The sequence below is a fragment of the Aptenodytes forsteri genome, unplaced genomic scaffold, assembly GCF_000699145.1.
Source record: "Aptenodytes forsteri isolate BGI_AS27 unplaced genomic scaffold, ASM69914v1 Scaffold123, whole genome shotgun sequence".
Taxonomy (NCBI): domain Eukaryota; kingdom Metazoa; phylum Chordata; class Aves; order Sphenisciformes; family Spheniscidae; genus Aptenodytes; species Aptenodytes forsteri.
In genome coordinates, this window is record NW_008794408.1 from 3,301,172 (window position 1) to 3,319,628 (window position 18,457).

The window sequence follows — 18,457 nt, forward strand, 5'->3', positions numbered from 1 at the left end:
GCCCGGCCCGAGGGGCGGCGGGGCCGCTGGAGGGATGCCGCCTCCGGGCTGGGCACCGGGGGGGTCCTCGAACCGCCTCCCTCTGACCCGGGTGTCGGTGCTGGGCTGTGAGCAGCCCGCGGAGAGCTGGCAGCGTGGCCGAGGGGTCCTGGGAGCCCAGGGCCGGCTCTGCTGCTCGGTGCAGGTCTGAGGACGCCTTCGGGTGCCTTGTGCCCTCTTCCTCTGGGGCAGCTCTCCCTCTGGCAATGCTATAGCCAAGCTTGTATGAACCTGCCTTGAAAGCCAAGCGATGTTGCCTTAGCCTCTGCAAGCTCTTTGAGCCGAACCCCTAGCTGGTAAGGTTTATCTTAAACTTTTAAGGCACGTGAAGTTTAAAATCCTAGTACAAGTTCAATGTGATGTTTCTCACAGCTCTTAAATAATGCTTTTTCGCAAGGGAGTTTACCTAGGGCTGACCTGATCAGTGTTCTTTAAATACATAGAAACACAGCTGGAAGATTCAGATAAGGGCAGAGCCCATTTAGCTAGTTAATCCTGAAGATTCGTTCCTGTCTAAACTGGAACACCGAGTAGTAAAGGCACAAACGATGCTTTTCTGTGGTGTAGCTCTCCACTGCCCTTCGCTGGACCCTTGGTCCTGCATTGTCTGAGCACGTTGGTGTGCCTCTCATAGCAAGCAGTTCCTGAGCTGGGGAAACCTTGTCTCGTGTAGGGGAGGAACCTGAGGTGCCCAAAAAATGAGAAAGTACCGCTGGTACTTTGCCCAGAGGCAAATCTGCGCTCTGAGGAGAGGCAACTGTAGTGATGAGCAGGCAGAGCTCAGCAGTGCTGCTGCCCGGAGGGGCACCAGGCTTGGGCAGCCAGCGGGGAAAATAGTGATGGCTCTGGGAAGAGAGAGAAACCTGATGCGGCTGGGTCTGCTCATGTTACATCAGGTTTGCTGCGTTATAGGTTTGCTTTGATGGTTTCCGTGTCAGTGTCTTTCTGGAAGAGCAAGGTGTGAAGCAGGGACTCCTGGAGCCTCTTGTCCTGACGGCAGCAGCATCCCTGTGTAGGCGCTATAAGGCTGCTCCAAGGAGCAGAGGCAACAGCCTTGGCTGTGCCACGAGTCAGGCGGCAGGAAAGCAGGCTCGCTCTGGAGCCAGGAACATCCTAGGTGACAGTATGGTTGTGTACAGGTTTAGCGTGGCCACAGACATGAAGTATTTCAACCAGGTAAAGTTGCTGTGATGCTGCATGGAGCGAGGCAACGTGCTCACATCTTGTGACATGGACCACGAGCCGCAAGAGCTGCAGCATCCCACAGCGTCTCTGACTGCAGGGAACCATACTGGTGGGAGCTGCTGGGGAAGGGGTCGGAGCCATAAGGCTGTGTCATGCCCCCCCGCCGCCGACCTTGCCTGCAAATGTAGGAAGGACAGAGTGATCCACTGATAAATAACTATTTAGATTCAGTGCTCAAGCCAAGAACTGAGTAGCTTCAGTCTTTACACTGTTCAAAAATATTTAATATCTTAAGAGAATATGAAGTGAATAACTATTTAGAGCTTTATTTTGAAAAATGCAAAGCTCTTCAGTATTTTGTGGTGAAAATGAGCAGTTCTGCAGGTCATTCTTTGTGGGGAGATAATGAGAGGTACCGAGGATTGCCCAAAGGAGGGACTGTTCCAACGTGCCACTAGCAAACCCCAGATTTATCACTGAAATTGATGCAAAATGCTGGGTGCTCTGTGCTTTTGTAGGTCTAACCCTGAAGCTGCCCGACAGTGGAGTTCCTCAGACAGTTTAGGTGCCTATGTTGAAATGTTGGCTTTAATGCCATCAGGAGTTTCCTGACTGTCGCTGTAAAAGGAGATTAGAGGGGAAAAGCCAAAACGGTGGAGAAATAAGTTTGTCTCTTAAACATTAGAGTCAGTCAGTGTTGTCTGGAAAAAATGCCTCTGCAATGTCCTCTGTGTAGGGTTTCTTGCAGAGGTGATACTTTTACCCTCTGGAAAGGAAAAAAAACCCCACCAAAAACCAAAACCAAAACCAACAAAAAAAAACCCCAAAACCCAACCAGCTACAAGTTCCTTGATATTTTTTTTTCCCCCCCAAGGCTTAGCTAACAGACAGGAGTGAGCTGCTCAAACTGATGTTATGTGAAACTGGCAGTAGGATGCATATGTGCTGGAAAGGCCAACAAGTGGCAATAGTCCAGAAGTTGTTATGAACACAGTCTATCAGTAATGCCTTGGTATCCTTCAGTATATCTGCTCACATGAGTTATGTGAGCAGGGGCGTTACCAATAACTTTAATGACGCCAGTATCTGCCTATGTCCTGAAGTTGATGTGTTAGCACTTTCTGGATGTTACTTGTTTTCTATAAAAATATATTCTTGAACTACCTGCATAATACTTCCTCTGTCTCTATTGTGAAGGTAGTTGTCCACGGCAGTGAAGGAAAGAATCAGAATAATTTGTTTTAATAATTTTTGAAAGTGACTTTATTCAGTATCATGTCAAACACTAAAGTGTAATGTTGCTGTCAGCTGTTTTCGTCTGTTGTAAACTATGGACTAAATAACGATCTTGGCAAACACATTTTTCTTAGAGATCTATTATGGGCACACATCTTTTGCAAGCAGGGATTTCAAAGTTCATATCTTGTACTTGGTCTTATCTTAATGATAATGAACTTGCTCATGTGGTTTTATAGGAAATGCTGACATCCACTATGTGGGCACAGGGCCTTTATCTGAAACGGTGCAAGCTCAGCCTTCGAGCCTGTCCCCCGAGCCAAGCAAGCCCTGCAGAACAGTGCTTGGAGGGCTGCCAGGGGTAGCGAACCTGCCGTGAGCAGCTGGAAGTGACTTCGGGGCTGCAAGCAGCTGTCTGTTCTCGCTGACCTCGGTGGGACCCCTCCTGTGCTTCCAGGGCTTCCTAGGTTTATCTCCAGGTTATGGGAATGCCTGCTAACATGGATCACTCCGTTGGGCCGTGTATTCAGCCCCCCTTAAGTCTAAGCCGTGCAAAGTTTGTCCCTTTTCAGGACTTGGCATCCACCCTGGCAGGGCATCTTCAGTCTATTCCTTACTCTTGAATTGCCTTTAGGGTAACATCCATGAGAGTGAATTAAAGCAGGATTCATCTTCTGTGCATGGCAGAGTGGTCTACCACTACCTTCAATGATGTGTGGTGCGCAGTCATAGTAGGATGGGATGCTTTGTCTCATCAGTCCTTTTTGATTTTTTCCCTGGGAGTGTATGTCAATCTGCGCATAGCCTGAAAAACACAAGGCAATCAAGTGAAGTTTTTCCCAATAACCTCTTTGCACCATAAAAAGTCCCCCTTTAACAAACTGAAAATTTACTCATCCTGAACAATACTGTGTTTGTTTCACAATTTGTTTTGAGCTGAACTTTTCTCATGTCTTCCAGTGGTTTTAAAGGAATGTTACTTAGTAGTTTCCATTAACTTCTGTTTTTTTCCCTCCACAGCTGCAAAAAGTAAGGGCAAGTCGGTAAGTATTGTTTTCTCTTACGAAAAGTTGCTATACTGACTCTCTTTGGGTTACATTGTTTGGGTAACTTTAGTAGTGCACAAAAAATGATCCTATAAACATACTTTAAAAGTATGAAATAATGAGTTATTGGCCAACACACACAAAACAGTCTGGTAGCTCATTAAATCCCAGCTAAGCATTAGTGTGCTCAACACCCTGATAAAATGTCTGAAGAGCCTTTGCTGACTGGGCAGACATTGGTAGGGAGGAGAAGGGTCCCTGGAGCCCATCCTTCATGTGGGTGAGTTGTCATCATCTGCTGACTCTCCCTTAGGACCTTTTTACCTTTTGGTGTTAGTGTTCTTCCTCTTGAATCCTTGAACTGTTAATGACATGTCTCAGCAACCCTATCTCTGTCTTTGCTTTTCTTATCTTGCAAGGTTTTACTCTGCAAACTTTCCCCGCAGCTTTCTCATAGCTTAGTGGCTTCCTCAGCAGCCAAAGTCAAAGCTGTGCAGCGGGGTGGTGTCAGACCTGTGCCTGGCATCCCCAGGGCAGGGGAAAGTTACAGAGAGCATTATAAAACATAACCTTCAGCTTACTTCTTCAGTGGTGGATCCAGTGCTTTCTGGCCAGTAGGGATCGCCACAGAAGGTATTTCAGTAAACGTGGGTGTAGGCACACGTATAATGCACCAGAGGTTTAAGAGGACAGTATAGTGCAAAACAAGAAGAGTATAGGTCATATATTATCAAGGTATAACTGCATATTCTCTTCTTGCTTGTATCATCTTGGAAAAATAGGTCTATTACTTTGGGAAAGACCCTTTAGCTTTCTCCTGCGTGCCCCTGTTTGTGCTCAGCCCCAGCTGTGACACGCAAATCTCTGCCAGCTCGGGGTCAGCCAGTAAAAACCCACCCACGGCTGCTGTGCCAGCGTGTGAATGCAAGACATCTCTGCCAGGCACATAAGTGCTAGTGGCTTAAAACAGAAACCCAACCTTGGTGGAAGTTTGTTACCTCCCCAGATCAGCACATAACACCGCTTAAACAATAAGCTGTTGGGCAGTGTGATGGTGTAACATTGGGGAGGTTTGAGAACCCCAAGAAGGACAAAAAGGCTTTGTGAATTTCTGGTGGGGATGGGTCCTGCCAGGACTGATCTGTCCCTTTTTTCTCTGTAGGCAGGCCAGAGACAGGGAAGGCTGTCTCCTGCTTCAGATGGGGACATCCTCTCTTCCCCAGCTAGGTTATACCCAATTACACTGGCAGAAACCAGCTGCACAGTGTGGGTTTCTGTTTTGGGGCCTAACCCAACAACCGCTGAAATCAAAACCTTTTGGCTATATCTATGGGTGCTGAGCCAAACCTTCACAATGTGGTTCCCCAGGAGCATGAATGCATGGCTTAGTGATGGTGCACAGACGGGGCTGGGTGGCATTCTTCTGTATGAACTCCAGTCCACCAAGAGCTGTGTCCAAGTTGGGGCTAGTCATCTAGAGCTCCTGCTATCTTCAGCTGAGGGAAGTAGGCACCTTCAAGTGAATTTTATTTAATTTGGGATACATGTGGATGGTCTTCCTTTGGAGGCGCTTCTTTCTGCCCATGGAGGATGTGATAAATCCAGAGTGACAAGTTTCTGCTTAGGCCTCTAATTTCTGTTGCTCTGAAGCTAGACAAGTCCCACCTGGCACTCACCTCAGCTGAAGTCAGATTCTTTCAGTGCAGCTTGCTTATCAAACCGTGGGTAAGATGTGCACTCTACACTCGGTTCAGCCGATAACAAAGATCAGTGCTGTTCAGGCTGCTTGGACATCCTCGTGCCTGAGTCACACTAAGTCAGCAATACTCTCACCACTCTCTCGTTTTCATTTCTCTTGTGGTATTCACAAAAAGCTGATTGTAGAACGCAAGTCTCAGGAAGTGTTGTGGTGTTCATTAAGGCCCTGGCCAGAGGCTTTGCTGGAGACATGGGCTCTCCGATTCACTCATGTCAGGCAGGATTTTCCTGCATAAGGTTTCTTTCCTTTTGATCTAGAGTAACTTTTTTCTCTTTCACGTGGAATATGGATTGGTTTGATTCCTAAACAGTTAACTTTTTTCTGTTTCATGTGGAATATGGATTGGTTTGATTCCTAAACCCTCACAACATGAAGACAAACAAGGCCATATTTCTTTCTTGTCCATGCTTCTTAAGTTTCATAACTCTTCTACCTCTGGGATGTTCTGAGGCTTCTTAAAAATCTGATTTTTGCAACTTGCAGAATTAAACCCATAAAAAAGGCAAAATATGGAGGTTTATGTTCAACTTGCATTCTTAGTAATTTTAATAGAAACAATATCATGTATTCATCCACTAAGAAAAGTAGGCGATCAGAAGTTAAACTTCCAATTCAACTGATAATGCCAGACTGGTACCTGAGGTGTCCTTTTCCCTTTGTTGCAATGGCGAGAGCCATGTCACGAGCTGTGTGATGGTGACTGTGGAGATGCCTATCGCAGTGGGTGAAGGCTCAGTAAATTTGGCAGTTAATGCCATGCCATATGTCCTGGTTTCAGCAGGGATAGAGTTAATTTCCTTCCTAGTAGCTGGTACAGTGCTGTGTTTTGGATTTAGGAGGAGAACAAAGTTGATAACGCACCGATGTTTTAGTTGTTGCTAAGTAAGTGCTTACACGACCAAGGACTTTTCAGCTTCCCATGCTCTACTGACTGAGAAGGCTGGAGGTGCACAAGAAGCTGGGAGGGGGCACAGCCAGGACAGCTGACCCAAACTGGCCAAAGGGACATTCCATACCATGGGACGTCATGCTTGGGGGACTGGCTGTGCATCGGTCGGTGGGTGGTGAGCAATTGTACTGTGCATCACTTGCTTTGTGTAGTATTATTACATTATCATTATCATTTTATTTCAATTATTAAACTGTTTTTATCTCAACCCACGAGTTTTTTCTCACTTGTGCTCTTCCAATTCTCTCCCCCATCCCACCGGGGTGGGGGGGAGTGAGCGAGCGGCTGCGTGGTGCTCAGTTGCCGTCTGAGGTTAAACCACGACACCATATTAGGTTAGGAGTAAAGTCAGTTCTATTGGCAAGTCTGAAGAAATGAAGGATTCTTCATCAAGCCGAGTATTTGTAAGGATAACCTCTCTCTTCTGAGAGATTTGTTTGAATAAAATTTTTAAAAGTTTTTCTGTCTCAACTGGAGGTATTCAGCAATAGCTTCAGGCTTCTAACGTTGGTGTGCTGTGGGGGTTTGGTGTGGGGGTGTTTTGTTGGGTTTGGGTTTTGATTTTTTTCAAAAACATTGGCTTTTTGCATATTTTTGGATACCAATCAGGATTGCTCTAAGGGTTAGATGCTGAAGACTTCAAATATGCATAGTGCAATGCTTGAAGGGCAAATATAGCATTGCCAAAGATTTCCAGCAAAGGGCAGATGAGACATCTGTAGAGCTCTGGGGACCAAGAGGGGAAAGTGAGAATTGACTCTTGGTTCAGGTAAACCAGTGTCGTTCCACAGAAGCCCATGCAGCCTAACCCTCGAGTACCTACCCACTCCCTCTGAGTCTGTATTGAGCTTGCTCAAGCTGTAGGTCGCAGTGAGTGACGTTAGTCTGTGTTGCACAGCTCTGTCTGGGCTCACGCTGTCTGTCTCTTGCCTCCAGCCAAGCTGCTTTGGCTACCCCTTGAGCATCTTCTTCATCATCATCAATGAGTTCTGCGAGCGGTTTTCCTACTATGGCATGCGAGGTACGTCCCGTGTCCTTGTGCCTACCATTACTTACCCAGCCCTGACTTTGGTTTGTAACCCGTTGTCTTGTTTTTCCTACAGCGGTGCTCATTTTGTATTTCAAATATTTCCTGCAATGGGATGACAACTTGTCTACAGCCATCTACCACACGTTCGTTGCTCTGTGCTACTTGACACCGATCCTTGGAGCGCTCATTGCGGACTCTTGGCTGGGAAAGTTTAAGTGAGTCCTTCCTCAGAAAATCAAAAATCATGGCAGCTCACCTAAGATCAGTGGTACCGAAACCATTTCCTAAAGCAGCAGCTCAGAACAGCTTCAGAGCTGGTGTTGGCTACTCCAGGGTCGTTTGTGTTTTGTTTTGTTTTTTTCTCCAAAGCTTGAGGTTTTAGTTGATTTAGCTCAGACCTGAAACTGCACTACAAGTTAACAATTGTTACAGTCCTGATAATCAGTTAAGGGTAGTAGCTTGCTTTCCAAGCATGCTGCATGTTTTTTCTCTCATCTGGACAAAATGTAAGCTAAACTAAGGAAAGTATTCACCAAGCTCTGAAAAGAAAGAGATACTGGAGGTTATAATTACATTGGATTGAATCTTTATGCGTTGCAGGTGGCCAATGAAATAGTGAAATACCGTGTTATCTGGTATTAACTGAGGCTTAGAATATATTCTAAAATATTCTTTGATTTCAGTATTGACTTGACAGCTCAGTGGGAGGTTTTACTGAGTTGCAACTCGTTCTTGAAAGGATGAATTCTGGGTTTTTACCTGTGTGCTAGTTGCTCAGAAAAGCACTGCTGAATGTAGTGCTTTGAAATGTAACCAAATTATTTCCGACAGCCTGACCTCGCTCTCCTTTACCGATGTCGTGATTCTAAAGTGTTTACTTTGCCAGAAAAAAGCACAATAAAGATTTTATGGGGGTTATGAGTCAGAAATGTTAGCTGACTTGTCAAAGGTCTCCCCGAGGTTGGAGATGAAGCTGGCTGTGATGTTGGTCGGCTGCAGGCTGCACCATCCTCTTCTGCTGTGTCTTCTTCCGCTGTGTTGACAGTCTCTGGGAGACCAGGGCTGCAATCACTGTCAGGTGCGCTCTGCGGAGCTGGCCTGATCATATAAGCCATTGCAAGTAGCTTGATATCTCGCAGACTTCAGCCTGAATATATGTGCACTCACTTGTTCAGATGGTATGATTTTTTTTATTTTTTTAAAAACTATTTTGGCTTTTACCTGTTTTACCAGATGAAGCTTTGCAGAGCTTGCATCGCTTCTCCTCTGGTACTTGTGTATACCGGTGCCACAGCTGCAAGCCCCTGGCCACCAGTCCCTTAACAGGAGTTCGATGGGATGGCTCAGGGCTTAAAACTGGAACTTTAAGCTTGACAAGAAAAAAAATGCTTTTGGAAAAAAACTAAATTTGCTGGGTTCAATGTATAGATGCCCTAAAATACAGCAAGGTGCCATGAGGAAGGCTTAAACAATAATTCATTAAAAAATGTATGATGACAAGAGGAAGAGGAGGTTACCCAAGCACTGTTAAGCACTCTTACAGGAGATACTCAGACCTTACACAGTCCATGTACTTTTTGCAATGTCTGCCGAGGAGCATGCTGGGACCTGCTCACATATTGTTAGACGTAAAGTTCTTGGGGAAAACAGTACAGAAATCACAATTATTTTCTTAATTGGGTACCATCTATGCAGTGCCAATTATGTAAATGTCTTCACAGCACGCTGATGCACCTCACAAATAAAAACCAGAAGTTTCTTTCCTGGTCAGGTCAGGTTTAACTTCCATTGGAAACTTTCTCCCAAGTTGTTAAGCAACTAAAGTAACTATATGGAAGTGCTATTTAAAAAAAAAAGTTCTGTTTTATCTAATAAATAGCAGATTCACTGTTGCCTTACTTTGCATAGCTTTTTACCCTGCTACAGGGAGGAGCATTTTGAAATCAAGTTGTTTTCACTTTAGAACAAGGATTTTCTGATCAATGGTGTGAGTGATGCTTCCTCTGCCCCTCTTATATCAGGGTGCTCCAAGCTTGCTGCGAGGATCTCTTGCTTTCCTCAAACAGATTCAGGTTGTCCTAGGTCCCTGAGCCTCGCCCTTTGAGTTTGGGGACTGCTTCTTCTGCGAACTAAAGTTTTAAATAATTTCACATCATTGCATCCTATTTCTCCTGCTTTTCCTCCAAACCAGAGACCTGGGTCTATGCCTATTGAATGGAGCTCCAACCAAGGAAGCAAGTGAACGTGGGTTAAATTAGTCATGTACTTAAGTTCCAACAAAGTTAAAATGGAGTATGTTCTTCCACACAGGAAAGAGGAATGGACCCTAAAGGCATGGGGGGGGCCTTGGTGATTTTGTAGTATTACCTTCCTAGGCACCTCATGGCAGAGGAAAGTCAGGCTGAAAGTCTATGGTCTGTACTCTTCAGTGCTGGTCTCACTCCACTCTGAGTTTAAAGATGTTGGCATTTAAAATAGTTTTTTTTTTTTCTCCTTGGCTAAAAATTTAAAGAACATAGAGTATTTAAACAATATTAAAATCAGTGCCAATTGCATACTTCAGTGTTGTAGAGTAGTCCATTTGAACTTCACCATATATGAAATGTGATAATGGCATTCTCGAGTTGGTTATCAAAAAGGCAACCACTGAAGATATTAAATATCTCCCATGACCTGGTGATATCTGCAGAATCCACTTGTCACCTTGCCTTGCTTAATTAAACAAGGCTAGCTAAAATAATAATAATAAAATAAACAGCATAGAAATATTGTGACAGATATGTGGACAGATTTTTTACAGTAGCTTGTGATAAGTTGAGTCCATAACTTGTTGCATCTGTTAATTATGCTTCTTTACTAAGCATCTTTGAAATGAGCAGAAGTCTGCATTATCTGTGCGTGTATGTATATGTGCGTAATTGTGCTAACATATCTAAAAATTTCTCCTCTCTCTATAACAGGACCATTTTTACCCTGTCTATTGTCTATACGATTGGGCAGGCAGTCATGTCTGTGAGCTCCATAAATGACCTGACGGATCACAACTGGGATGGCTCTCCCGATAATGTATCAGTGCATGTGTGAGTTGCCTTGTACATGGGTCTTTTCCAGGTTGATGAAGGGTGGGACAACTTATGCCTTAAATTTATGCTACTTGAATTTCAACTCTCTTGCAATCAGTCTCTTATGTATGCTTTAAGCAAGGAAGCGAAGTGATTTATTTTTTTCCTTTTTCTCTTTTCTACTTTGTTCCAGTGCTCTGTCCATGACCGGCTTGATCCTCATTGCACTTGGTACTGGTGGGATCAAACCTTGTGTGTCAGCGTTTGGTGGAGATCAGTTTGAAGATGATCAGGTAACAATGTCTTTCAGATTTTAAATCATACAAATACTCTTACTAATGTTTGACTACAGTAATGCACATGTCTAAATATGTATATTATTAGAGTATTACTGTAGTGTTTCTTGAATAGCTGAAGAAAGAGCTAGATTTTAGACATGTGCGTTATTGTAGTATTTCTTGAATAGCTGAAGAAAGAGCTAGATAACGATTTGTCTTGAACTGTGCAAACAGAGCTGCTGATGGTTCGATCTAGGCTGATCAACATGGTTGTGGCTAAGCCTTTCTAAACATCTTTTTGTTTTTACTGTAGGAAAAACAAAGAACTAGATTCTTCTCCATCTTTTATTTGTCCATTAACGCTGGAAGTCTCCTATCTACTATAATCACCCCAATTCTCAGAGGTAAGGCCACACATTTGTTTATAAAATAGTTAAACATCAGTAAAGCGTGAGCGTTGGATTGCAGTCCAGTTAGGTTTAAATGAACAGCCTGTTCTTTGACACCTTGTGGACTTGTCTGGCAAATAGTCTTCAAGTCTTCGTGTATGTCATCCAACTTCTCACAGGTAAGGTACTGTCAAAAACGAGCCAGTCTGAGATCTGAATTGAGTTTAGGATCAGAAGTACTAGATCTGAAGAGCCATGCTGAAGCCACCAACTTGTATGCCTAACGCATGTTTTAATTCCATGGAGGTACAAATGTGGCACCTCTTCCAATGCCTCTAAAACCATCACACAAGAAAGCGGTACTGTTTGGTGGGAAGGGAAGGGGAGAGAGAGCCCTCTACTCTGGAAGTGGAGACTGTTCTAAAGTGTGCCCCTGCAAAGTACAGAAGCACCTATGCACACGTGAACACATTTATCCACGTGACAAAGTAAACCATGTTTTTCATATTGTTAAAGGAGAAAGTTATTTTCTCTTCTGCTTATAACGAATAGCGTGATCCTAAACAAAAAGCAAACAATTCGCTGATCCATATGCATATGGATTTTTATGGCAAGCTTACACAGATGGTGCTGTACAGAAGTGCTTGGCAGGAGTTTGAGGAAGGCTGGTTTTTCTCAAAAGAAAGAAAACAGCATGAGAGTTCTGGAATAACCCTAAAGCACTAGGCTGAAATTCTGGTGTTTGGGTTTCTTGACTGGAACAGACTGTGTTAGAAGCATTTTAGATGTTTGCTTAATGCAAATTCTAGCCTTTCCCAAAATGGAAGGAGATGTGCATAAGACACAACATGCAGTTTACTTCCATGCTGATACAGGGTGAAAACTACCTTGGAAAAACTGACAAATTCAGCTGAGGAAAGTGATACCATTACTTCCTGTAAAGGTTTAGCTAAAAGGTTAATAAAACTAAATCAAGACATTAATGAGCTGCAAGCTAACATTTGTTCAAATCAAATCTTCTAATTCTCCTTTTAAAAGAGGTATGGTGAAAAAGTTAATTTTGTATTGTCTTTTACTCTTCCCTGTTAGTAACTACATCTACACTTTGAGCATCACTTCAGGATGTGTGCATGAAGTTTATAAAGTCACTGACTACTGCTGGGGGTGGGGGGAGGTTTTTTTGAGAACTTTTTGAACAAGTTATACTTGTTATGTTATTTACATCTTTGTTTATGAACTTGTCACAAAACTTCTGTAATCTAGTTCCTTTCTCACAAAGAACATGCATCTGAGCGTTCTAGCAGGATTCTTCTCTCCTCGGTGTAAAACTAAATATAAATCTCCTATGAGGGAAGGTTGAGAGAGCTGGGACTGTTCAGCCTGGAGAAGAGAAAGCTCAGGGGGATCTCATCAAGGTATATAAATACCTGAAGGGAGGGTGCAAAGAGAAAGGAGCCAGGCCAAACTGAAACACAGGAGGTTCCCTCTGAACATCAGGAAACACTTTGTCACTGTGAGGGTGACTGAGCACGGGTGACTGAGCACGGGCACAGGTTGCCCAGGGAGGTTGTGGAGTCTCCATCCTTCGGGATACTCAACAGCTGCCTGGACATGGTCCTGGGCAACCGGTTCCAGGTGGACCTGCTTGAGCAGGGGGTTGGACCAGATGACCCCCAGAGGTTCCTTCCAACCTCAACCATTCTGTGATTTCTGTGATACATAATTCCTCTTTTCAATAATGAAAATCATCCACTCTGTCAGTAATGTCAGCAGAGATTTTTTTTTTTTTTCCCCTTGAATCAACAATTAATGCAAAGAACAGAAATCCTTTGTAAAATACTGGCAGTGCTGACTGGGACTTTTGTCTAATGTTACTTTGCTCTCCAGCTCAAGAGTGTGGCATTCATAGCAAACAGCGATGTTACCCACTAGCTTTTGGAGTTCCTGCTGCCCTCATGGCTGTCGCCTTGGGTAAGTGGAACTGTTTCCACCTTGCTGCTTCAGTTCCAGACATGATTAGATGATAATGATCTCAGAATAATGAGAAAGTGGTAGAAATCTCCAGGTATCAACTTCTACTGATACCAGATTGTTTCTGCAATTTTTTACTTGAACTTTTTTTTTTGGGGGGGGATTAACCCAAAGCACTCACGTTTACAAAAGAGACTAATTGACAAGGAGAGACTGGTAGTGGGGAGAGGCACAAATATACCATCAAATTCTGTTCATTATGCCACTTACTGTCTATATTGCTTGGACTACTGGGGTGTATAAATAAGATCTTTTGAATGTAGTGTGAGAACTCTGAGAAAATGTGGTTTTTGGAAACTGTCCATAGTCCAGGATAGCAAACTGTATAAGGTAATTGTCCCTGCACTGGAGAAATGCCATACTGGTGTGTCAGTATGTCTCAAACACCTGCATTTTTACTAGCTGCGCTATGGGTCACTCCCCAAGCTTTTCTGCTGCAGCACAAAGACCAAGAAAGTAGGGGTGTCAGCATGTACCACAGAATCCCTTGTGGTGCTGGTCCCTTATGGTCCTGATTGGGAACCCCCCCAGGGTGGGCCTCCAGCTACCCGTGGCCCCATCTTACCTGTGCACCCAACCCAGGGCAGACGGTGGCTGCAGAGGTTTGCCCGTGTCTTGCCCTGCACATGGGAGGGTGAGGCCAGGGAATGTGCCTGGGCGTGGGAGCTGAGGACACCTCGGCGAGTCCTGCAGTTCAGGCAGAGCCTCACGTGTCCCTGCATGACATGAGCTGCAGCGTCCTGGGCTCCTGAAAAGGACCCCGTAAAGCTGTCTTAATCTGGTACAGCAAGGCCAGAGGCAAGGTCCTAAGTGGTCCTTGTTTTGACCATCCCTCAACTAAGCTGATGTCCCACTGAGGACTTACCTTAAGAGTTTCCAGATTTAGTCCTTTGTCTTAAATAGAAGCAATCTGCTGCTATTAATTTGATTTCTTTTACTGTACGATAACATGCCAATAGGCACATTCATTGCTCCTTAGGAGGATTATTCCCACCCTGATGTAACTCCTTGACTGTTACAGTTTCCATACCAAATTATTTGCCACTATTTTCAATTAATCCTGAGCTGCTTTTCATTTCTCTGTGTATTGTAGTTGTGTTCATAATTGGAAGCAGAATGTACAAGAAAGTTCAACCTCAAGGAAATATAATGACTCAAGTTTCCAAATGCATTGGAGTAAGTAATATCTGTATTCCCAAAAATCCTGGCAGCAATTTTTAAAACTGTTCAGTAAACTTGCCTACATCAGAAATCTGTCATAATATAAGGATGACAACTGAAGATTTTTTACTTTTTTCCGTACAGAAGGCTTCTTACTGACACTTCCAGATTTACAGACTGCCTTTTTATTTACCTATATCTTGGTTTACATGTGTATTTATACACAAAGGAAACAAAGTAAGATGTCAGTGATGCGTAAAAGCTTATCCCAACTTCTGGGAATCATTCCTTCCTCATTTGTGTACCTTTATGCAGCCCTGTAGGAAGAGACAAACATGCCTTGACCTGAGTCAAGAGCAGAGCTACTAGTGTATCTTATCAGCAAAACCTTATTGCTTATTAAAAGAATGTTATTTACAATGCAGAGGTATATTGATCCCTACTGTATTAGGGAGGTCAGGGGCATTACATGCCAGTGCAAGCCTGCAAGGAAGGGAGCTAAATCTGCATGAATAGCACTGCACATCACAACTTTGCAGTGTCTCAACTTTGAGATCAGGGGATTTTTTTTCATTTATGGGCTTCTTCATTCTCCATGCAGATCTGCCAGCTTGTAAGCACCGTCAAAACCAAATCTCTATAGGTGACTTTGGCCACCGCTTAGCGTGCTGCCCCTAAGGCCCAGCTCAGCCTTGCATGTTATTCCATGCAGAAAGTCTTAGGAGTCCTTCAGGACTATATTTGTGTATATTCAAGTGTCAAGGTATGAGGAATACCTACAAGATGCAGCTTCTCATAGTGAAATGTACTCTTACAGCCATTCAGCTCTGAAAACCCGTGCATATGACATTCTTCTATTTATTGTTGTACATATGTAAGTCTGAAGTAGGCAGGTCTTCAAGTTCCTAAGAGCAACCCACACTGAGAGATACTACTCTGAGCTGTTTGGTTCACCTAATCCCAGGTGCACACTCCACTGGATATGCAGTATGAGGCCTTAAATGCAAAACTCCTTTAGATGCCTAGAGCAGTTAACAGAAGTAAGTCACCTTTAGCACCCTCTAAACGCTAGGAGTGTCATCTTTAATGACAAAACAGCTTATAGCATTTATAAATATTTGTAGCACCATTGAACAAAATTCTCTCTCTCTCCTCAGTTTGCCATCAAAAACAGGTTTCGGCATCGCAGCAAGGAGTTCCCCAAGAGAGAGCACTGGCTAGACTGGGCGAGTGAGAAGTATGACGTGAGTACTGCGTGAGCACTCCTGTGCCGTGACATCCCTTGACCCTCAGCTTTTCTTCTGTCTGCTCTGATCCATTACCTCAAGCGCTGGGCAAATAGTTTTGGGCCTCTCGATCATTTAGAAGCTAATGGCCTGGCCAAACCTCAGTGCTCCCCTGGGATTGCAGGTTACCACCCCAACTCCTGTGGGTGAAAGCACAGCTGTGTGAGTCGATGCTCTGTGTGATCATAGGCTGCCCGGGGAAATTTGAGGGAGGTGAAGAAAAGACCTCTTGTCCCTTGTTGAACAAATACAAGCACTTGTTAGTTAGTAAAATAGCAAGCATTATCCCCGTCAACTTTTTGTTTCTCTCAGTAAACCAGCTTCAGAACCAACTTGAAACAAAAATATGCTGGTTTAATGACTGCAGAAGGGGAATATGGGCATGGTGTTGACTGTCACGGCTAATGCCCAGGGCCATGACACTTGTCTTGGGATCAAACTGCAGAATTATGCTTAGGAACTTCAGCTTAAGTGGATAAACACAGCATCCCCCCAGCCTCAGTACAAGCTCCTTCCCATGACTCTCAATACCATGTTTCCCATAATCCCCAGCCTTGCCTCCTGTCTACCCTGCCCTGTTGTCGACAGCAGCACAAATCTTAGCCTGTCCCCTTTATTTTCCTATTGCCTACGTGCGTTTTTCATGTGTGAAATGCATTCCTCAGTCACCCGTCGTTCAAATGCCTCCTTCCTAGAAACATAAAGCAGGACTAAGTGCTACATCTCATGCCGCCATCAGTATACCTGCCAAGAGACGCAGGTTTCTCCAATATCAATGTCACCCTTATCTGGCAGCCCTTCCCAAACCTTGACAGGCACAGGCACAAGGCAGACCTTGTGCTTTATAACAGAAACCAGCAGAAGTACCCACAAGATACAAAGTTCAGGACGTGCGTAAACATCACATGATGTGCCTTTACCTGTTGCTGTGCTACAAATAGCAGGCTGCAACTGTCCTTTTTTTTTTTTGTGACTAATTCCTCTTGTGTAATTCTCGTTTGTTGCAGAAACGACTGATTGCTCAGACTAAGATGGTGTTGAAGGTGCTTTTCCTCTACATACCTCTCCCCATGTTCTGGGCACTTTTTGACCAGCAGGTAAAGTAGAAATTGTTTGTCTTAACAATTAGGGCTGTACCACGTTGCTCTATGTACTCTGAGGTCACCAGATGTGAAAGGTGCCTGTATGAGGGTGGAAACTAATTCTTTGCAAGTTTTTTAATCTGGTTCTAATGCAAAGCGGTAGTTATTGAGTCATGTTAGTACGGGATGTTCTGCAGCCAGGGAAAACTCAGACTACCTAGACATGCCCAGGAACTGATTCAGTCACTGAGGCCTTTCCAAATCTTGTACCAGCCAGGACTCAGAGGATGAAACAGTAATTTAAAGCTTTCTTAGTTCTAACGCTTCGTCCACTCTCAGCTGGGAGATGTAATGTAGACTCCTAGTGTAAATGCTCTGGAGAGTTGGGGATTAAATGAGCTGGGTGACAGCTGGCTTAATCACTCAAACTTCTTATAAATACATCACACCTTCAAGCAGAGGTATAAGCCTATAATTCCCATTCCCTTGGTGGACTGAGTGCTCAGGACTCATGAAAGCAGGCTTTCAGAGTTAAGTGTTGAAGTATGAATTTAGGAGGGTATCTGAGAGAATCAAGGGCTGAAAGCTTTATCCAAGGCAGAGTGTAGGAAGTTTGGTCCAGATTGCCTGGATCGTGCTGCTTTAGTCTGGTACCAGTGAGCTGTAACTATCAGTGAGACCTGTTACAAACAGGCAACCTTGCTGTGAAATTCAGAACTAAATACTCATTACTTGAATAGTAACTATCGCACCTCACAGAGGTACGTTGTGGGTGGTTAAAGGCTCTTGCCACAGATGCAGCGATGCATGTTCCTGTCTCGCCCTGGGCTCGGGCTGAAAGTCAGCCCTGCTTGACCCAGCTCTAGGCAGGTTTTCTGGGCAGAGGGCTCAAGGCGGGTCCAGCCCTGGCTTGGCCGCTCACTGCTGGGCTGTGCGAAGGAAGGATGGACATGTCAGTGGTGTGGGGCGCTGGGGCTCAGGTAGGCGGCACAGAGGCGCTCGGCTGGCTTCCGCGCACAGCACACGGCAGTGCTCTGCACAGGATGTCCCTGCCATCCCTCCGGCTAATCTCTGCGTCTAAGTTATTTTCCACTCTATTTCATGAAACTAGTAAATAAAGTGAAATGGGCCATGAGGATCACTTTGTTCAAATGTTTACTTTGCAGAGTAAGAATACTCCTGTAGCAAGCTAGCTTTATTTTTTTTATTATATTGCATGTCTTTCCCAACACTTTACACATGAAAGCAATTCAAGATGAACTTTGGAAGATTGGTTTAATGTGGCATTTAACTTTCTCTTCTTCTGTTAAGGGGTCAAGATGGACACTGCAAGCTACAACAATGGATGGGAATTTTGTAGGTTACTTTTTTATTGCTTTTTTTCTTAATTAACACTTACTTTTTAGATCAGGTTTTTTTGTTGTCATAATGTTAAAACCTATTTATCTTTTCTTCACCAGGGAGCAATTCAGATTCAGCCGGACCAAATGCAGGTATAGTAATCTTCTGTCTGCCAATTCTAAGTACTTCCCAAAGATTATTGTCCTGGTTTCGGCAGGGATAGAGTTAATTTCCTTCCTAGTAGCTGGTACAGTGCTGTGTTTTGGATTTAGGATGAGAACAAAGTTGATAACGCACCGATGTTTTAGTTGTTGCTAAGTAGTGCTTACACTAGTCAAGGACTCTTCAGCTTCCCATGCTCTACTGACTGAGAAGGCTGCAGGTGCACAAGAAGCTGGGAGGGGGCACAGCCAAACTGGCCAAAGGGACATTCCATACCATGTGACGTCATGCTCAGTATATAAAGCTGGGGGAAGAAGAAGGAAGAGGTGGGACATTCGGAGTGATGGCATTTGTCTTCCCAAGTAACATTTACACATGATGGAGCCCTGCTTTCCTGGAGATGGCTGAACACCTGCCTGCC

General features: G+C 44.2%; 1 protein-coding gene across 1 annotated transcript in view; it reads left to right on the plus strand.

Annotated features, from left to right (window-relative positions):
- The first annotated feature begins 34 nt into the window (after positions 1 to 34).
- The window catches only part of SLC15A1 (solute carrier family 15 member 1), a 27,600-nt gene continuing 9,177 nt past the window's right edge, over positions 35 to 18,457 (plus strand). Inside the window, exons 1-13 of the mRNA XM_009288538.1 lie at positions 35 to 184; positions 952 to 1,215; positions 7,151 to 7,235; positions 7,318 to 7,459; positions 10,205 to 10,324; positions 10,500 to 10,599; positions 10,898 to 10,988; positions 12,861 to 12,944; positions 14,098 to 14,180; positions 15,323 to 15,409; positions 16,459 to 16,548; positions 17,845 to 17,889; positions 17,994 to 18,026. Of these exons, the coding sequence (XP_009286813.1) occupies positions 35 to 184; positions 952 to 1,215; positions 7,151 to 7,235; positions 7,318 to 7,459; positions 10,205 to 10,324; positions 10,500 to 10,599; positions 10,898 to 10,988; positions 12,861 to 12,944; positions 14,098 to 14,180; positions 15,323 to 15,409; positions 16,459 to 16,548; positions 17,845 to 17,889; positions 17,994 to 18,026 (1,374 nt within the window). The remainder of the gene's footprint in view (positions 185 to 951; positions 1,216 to 7,150; positions 7,236 to 7,317; positions 7,460 to 10,204; positions 10,325 to 10,499; positions 10,600 to 10,897; positions 10,989 to 12,860; positions 12,945 to 14,097; positions 14,181 to 15,322; positions 15,410 to 16,458; positions 16,549 to 17,844; positions 17,890 to 17,993; positions 18,027 to 18,457) is intronic.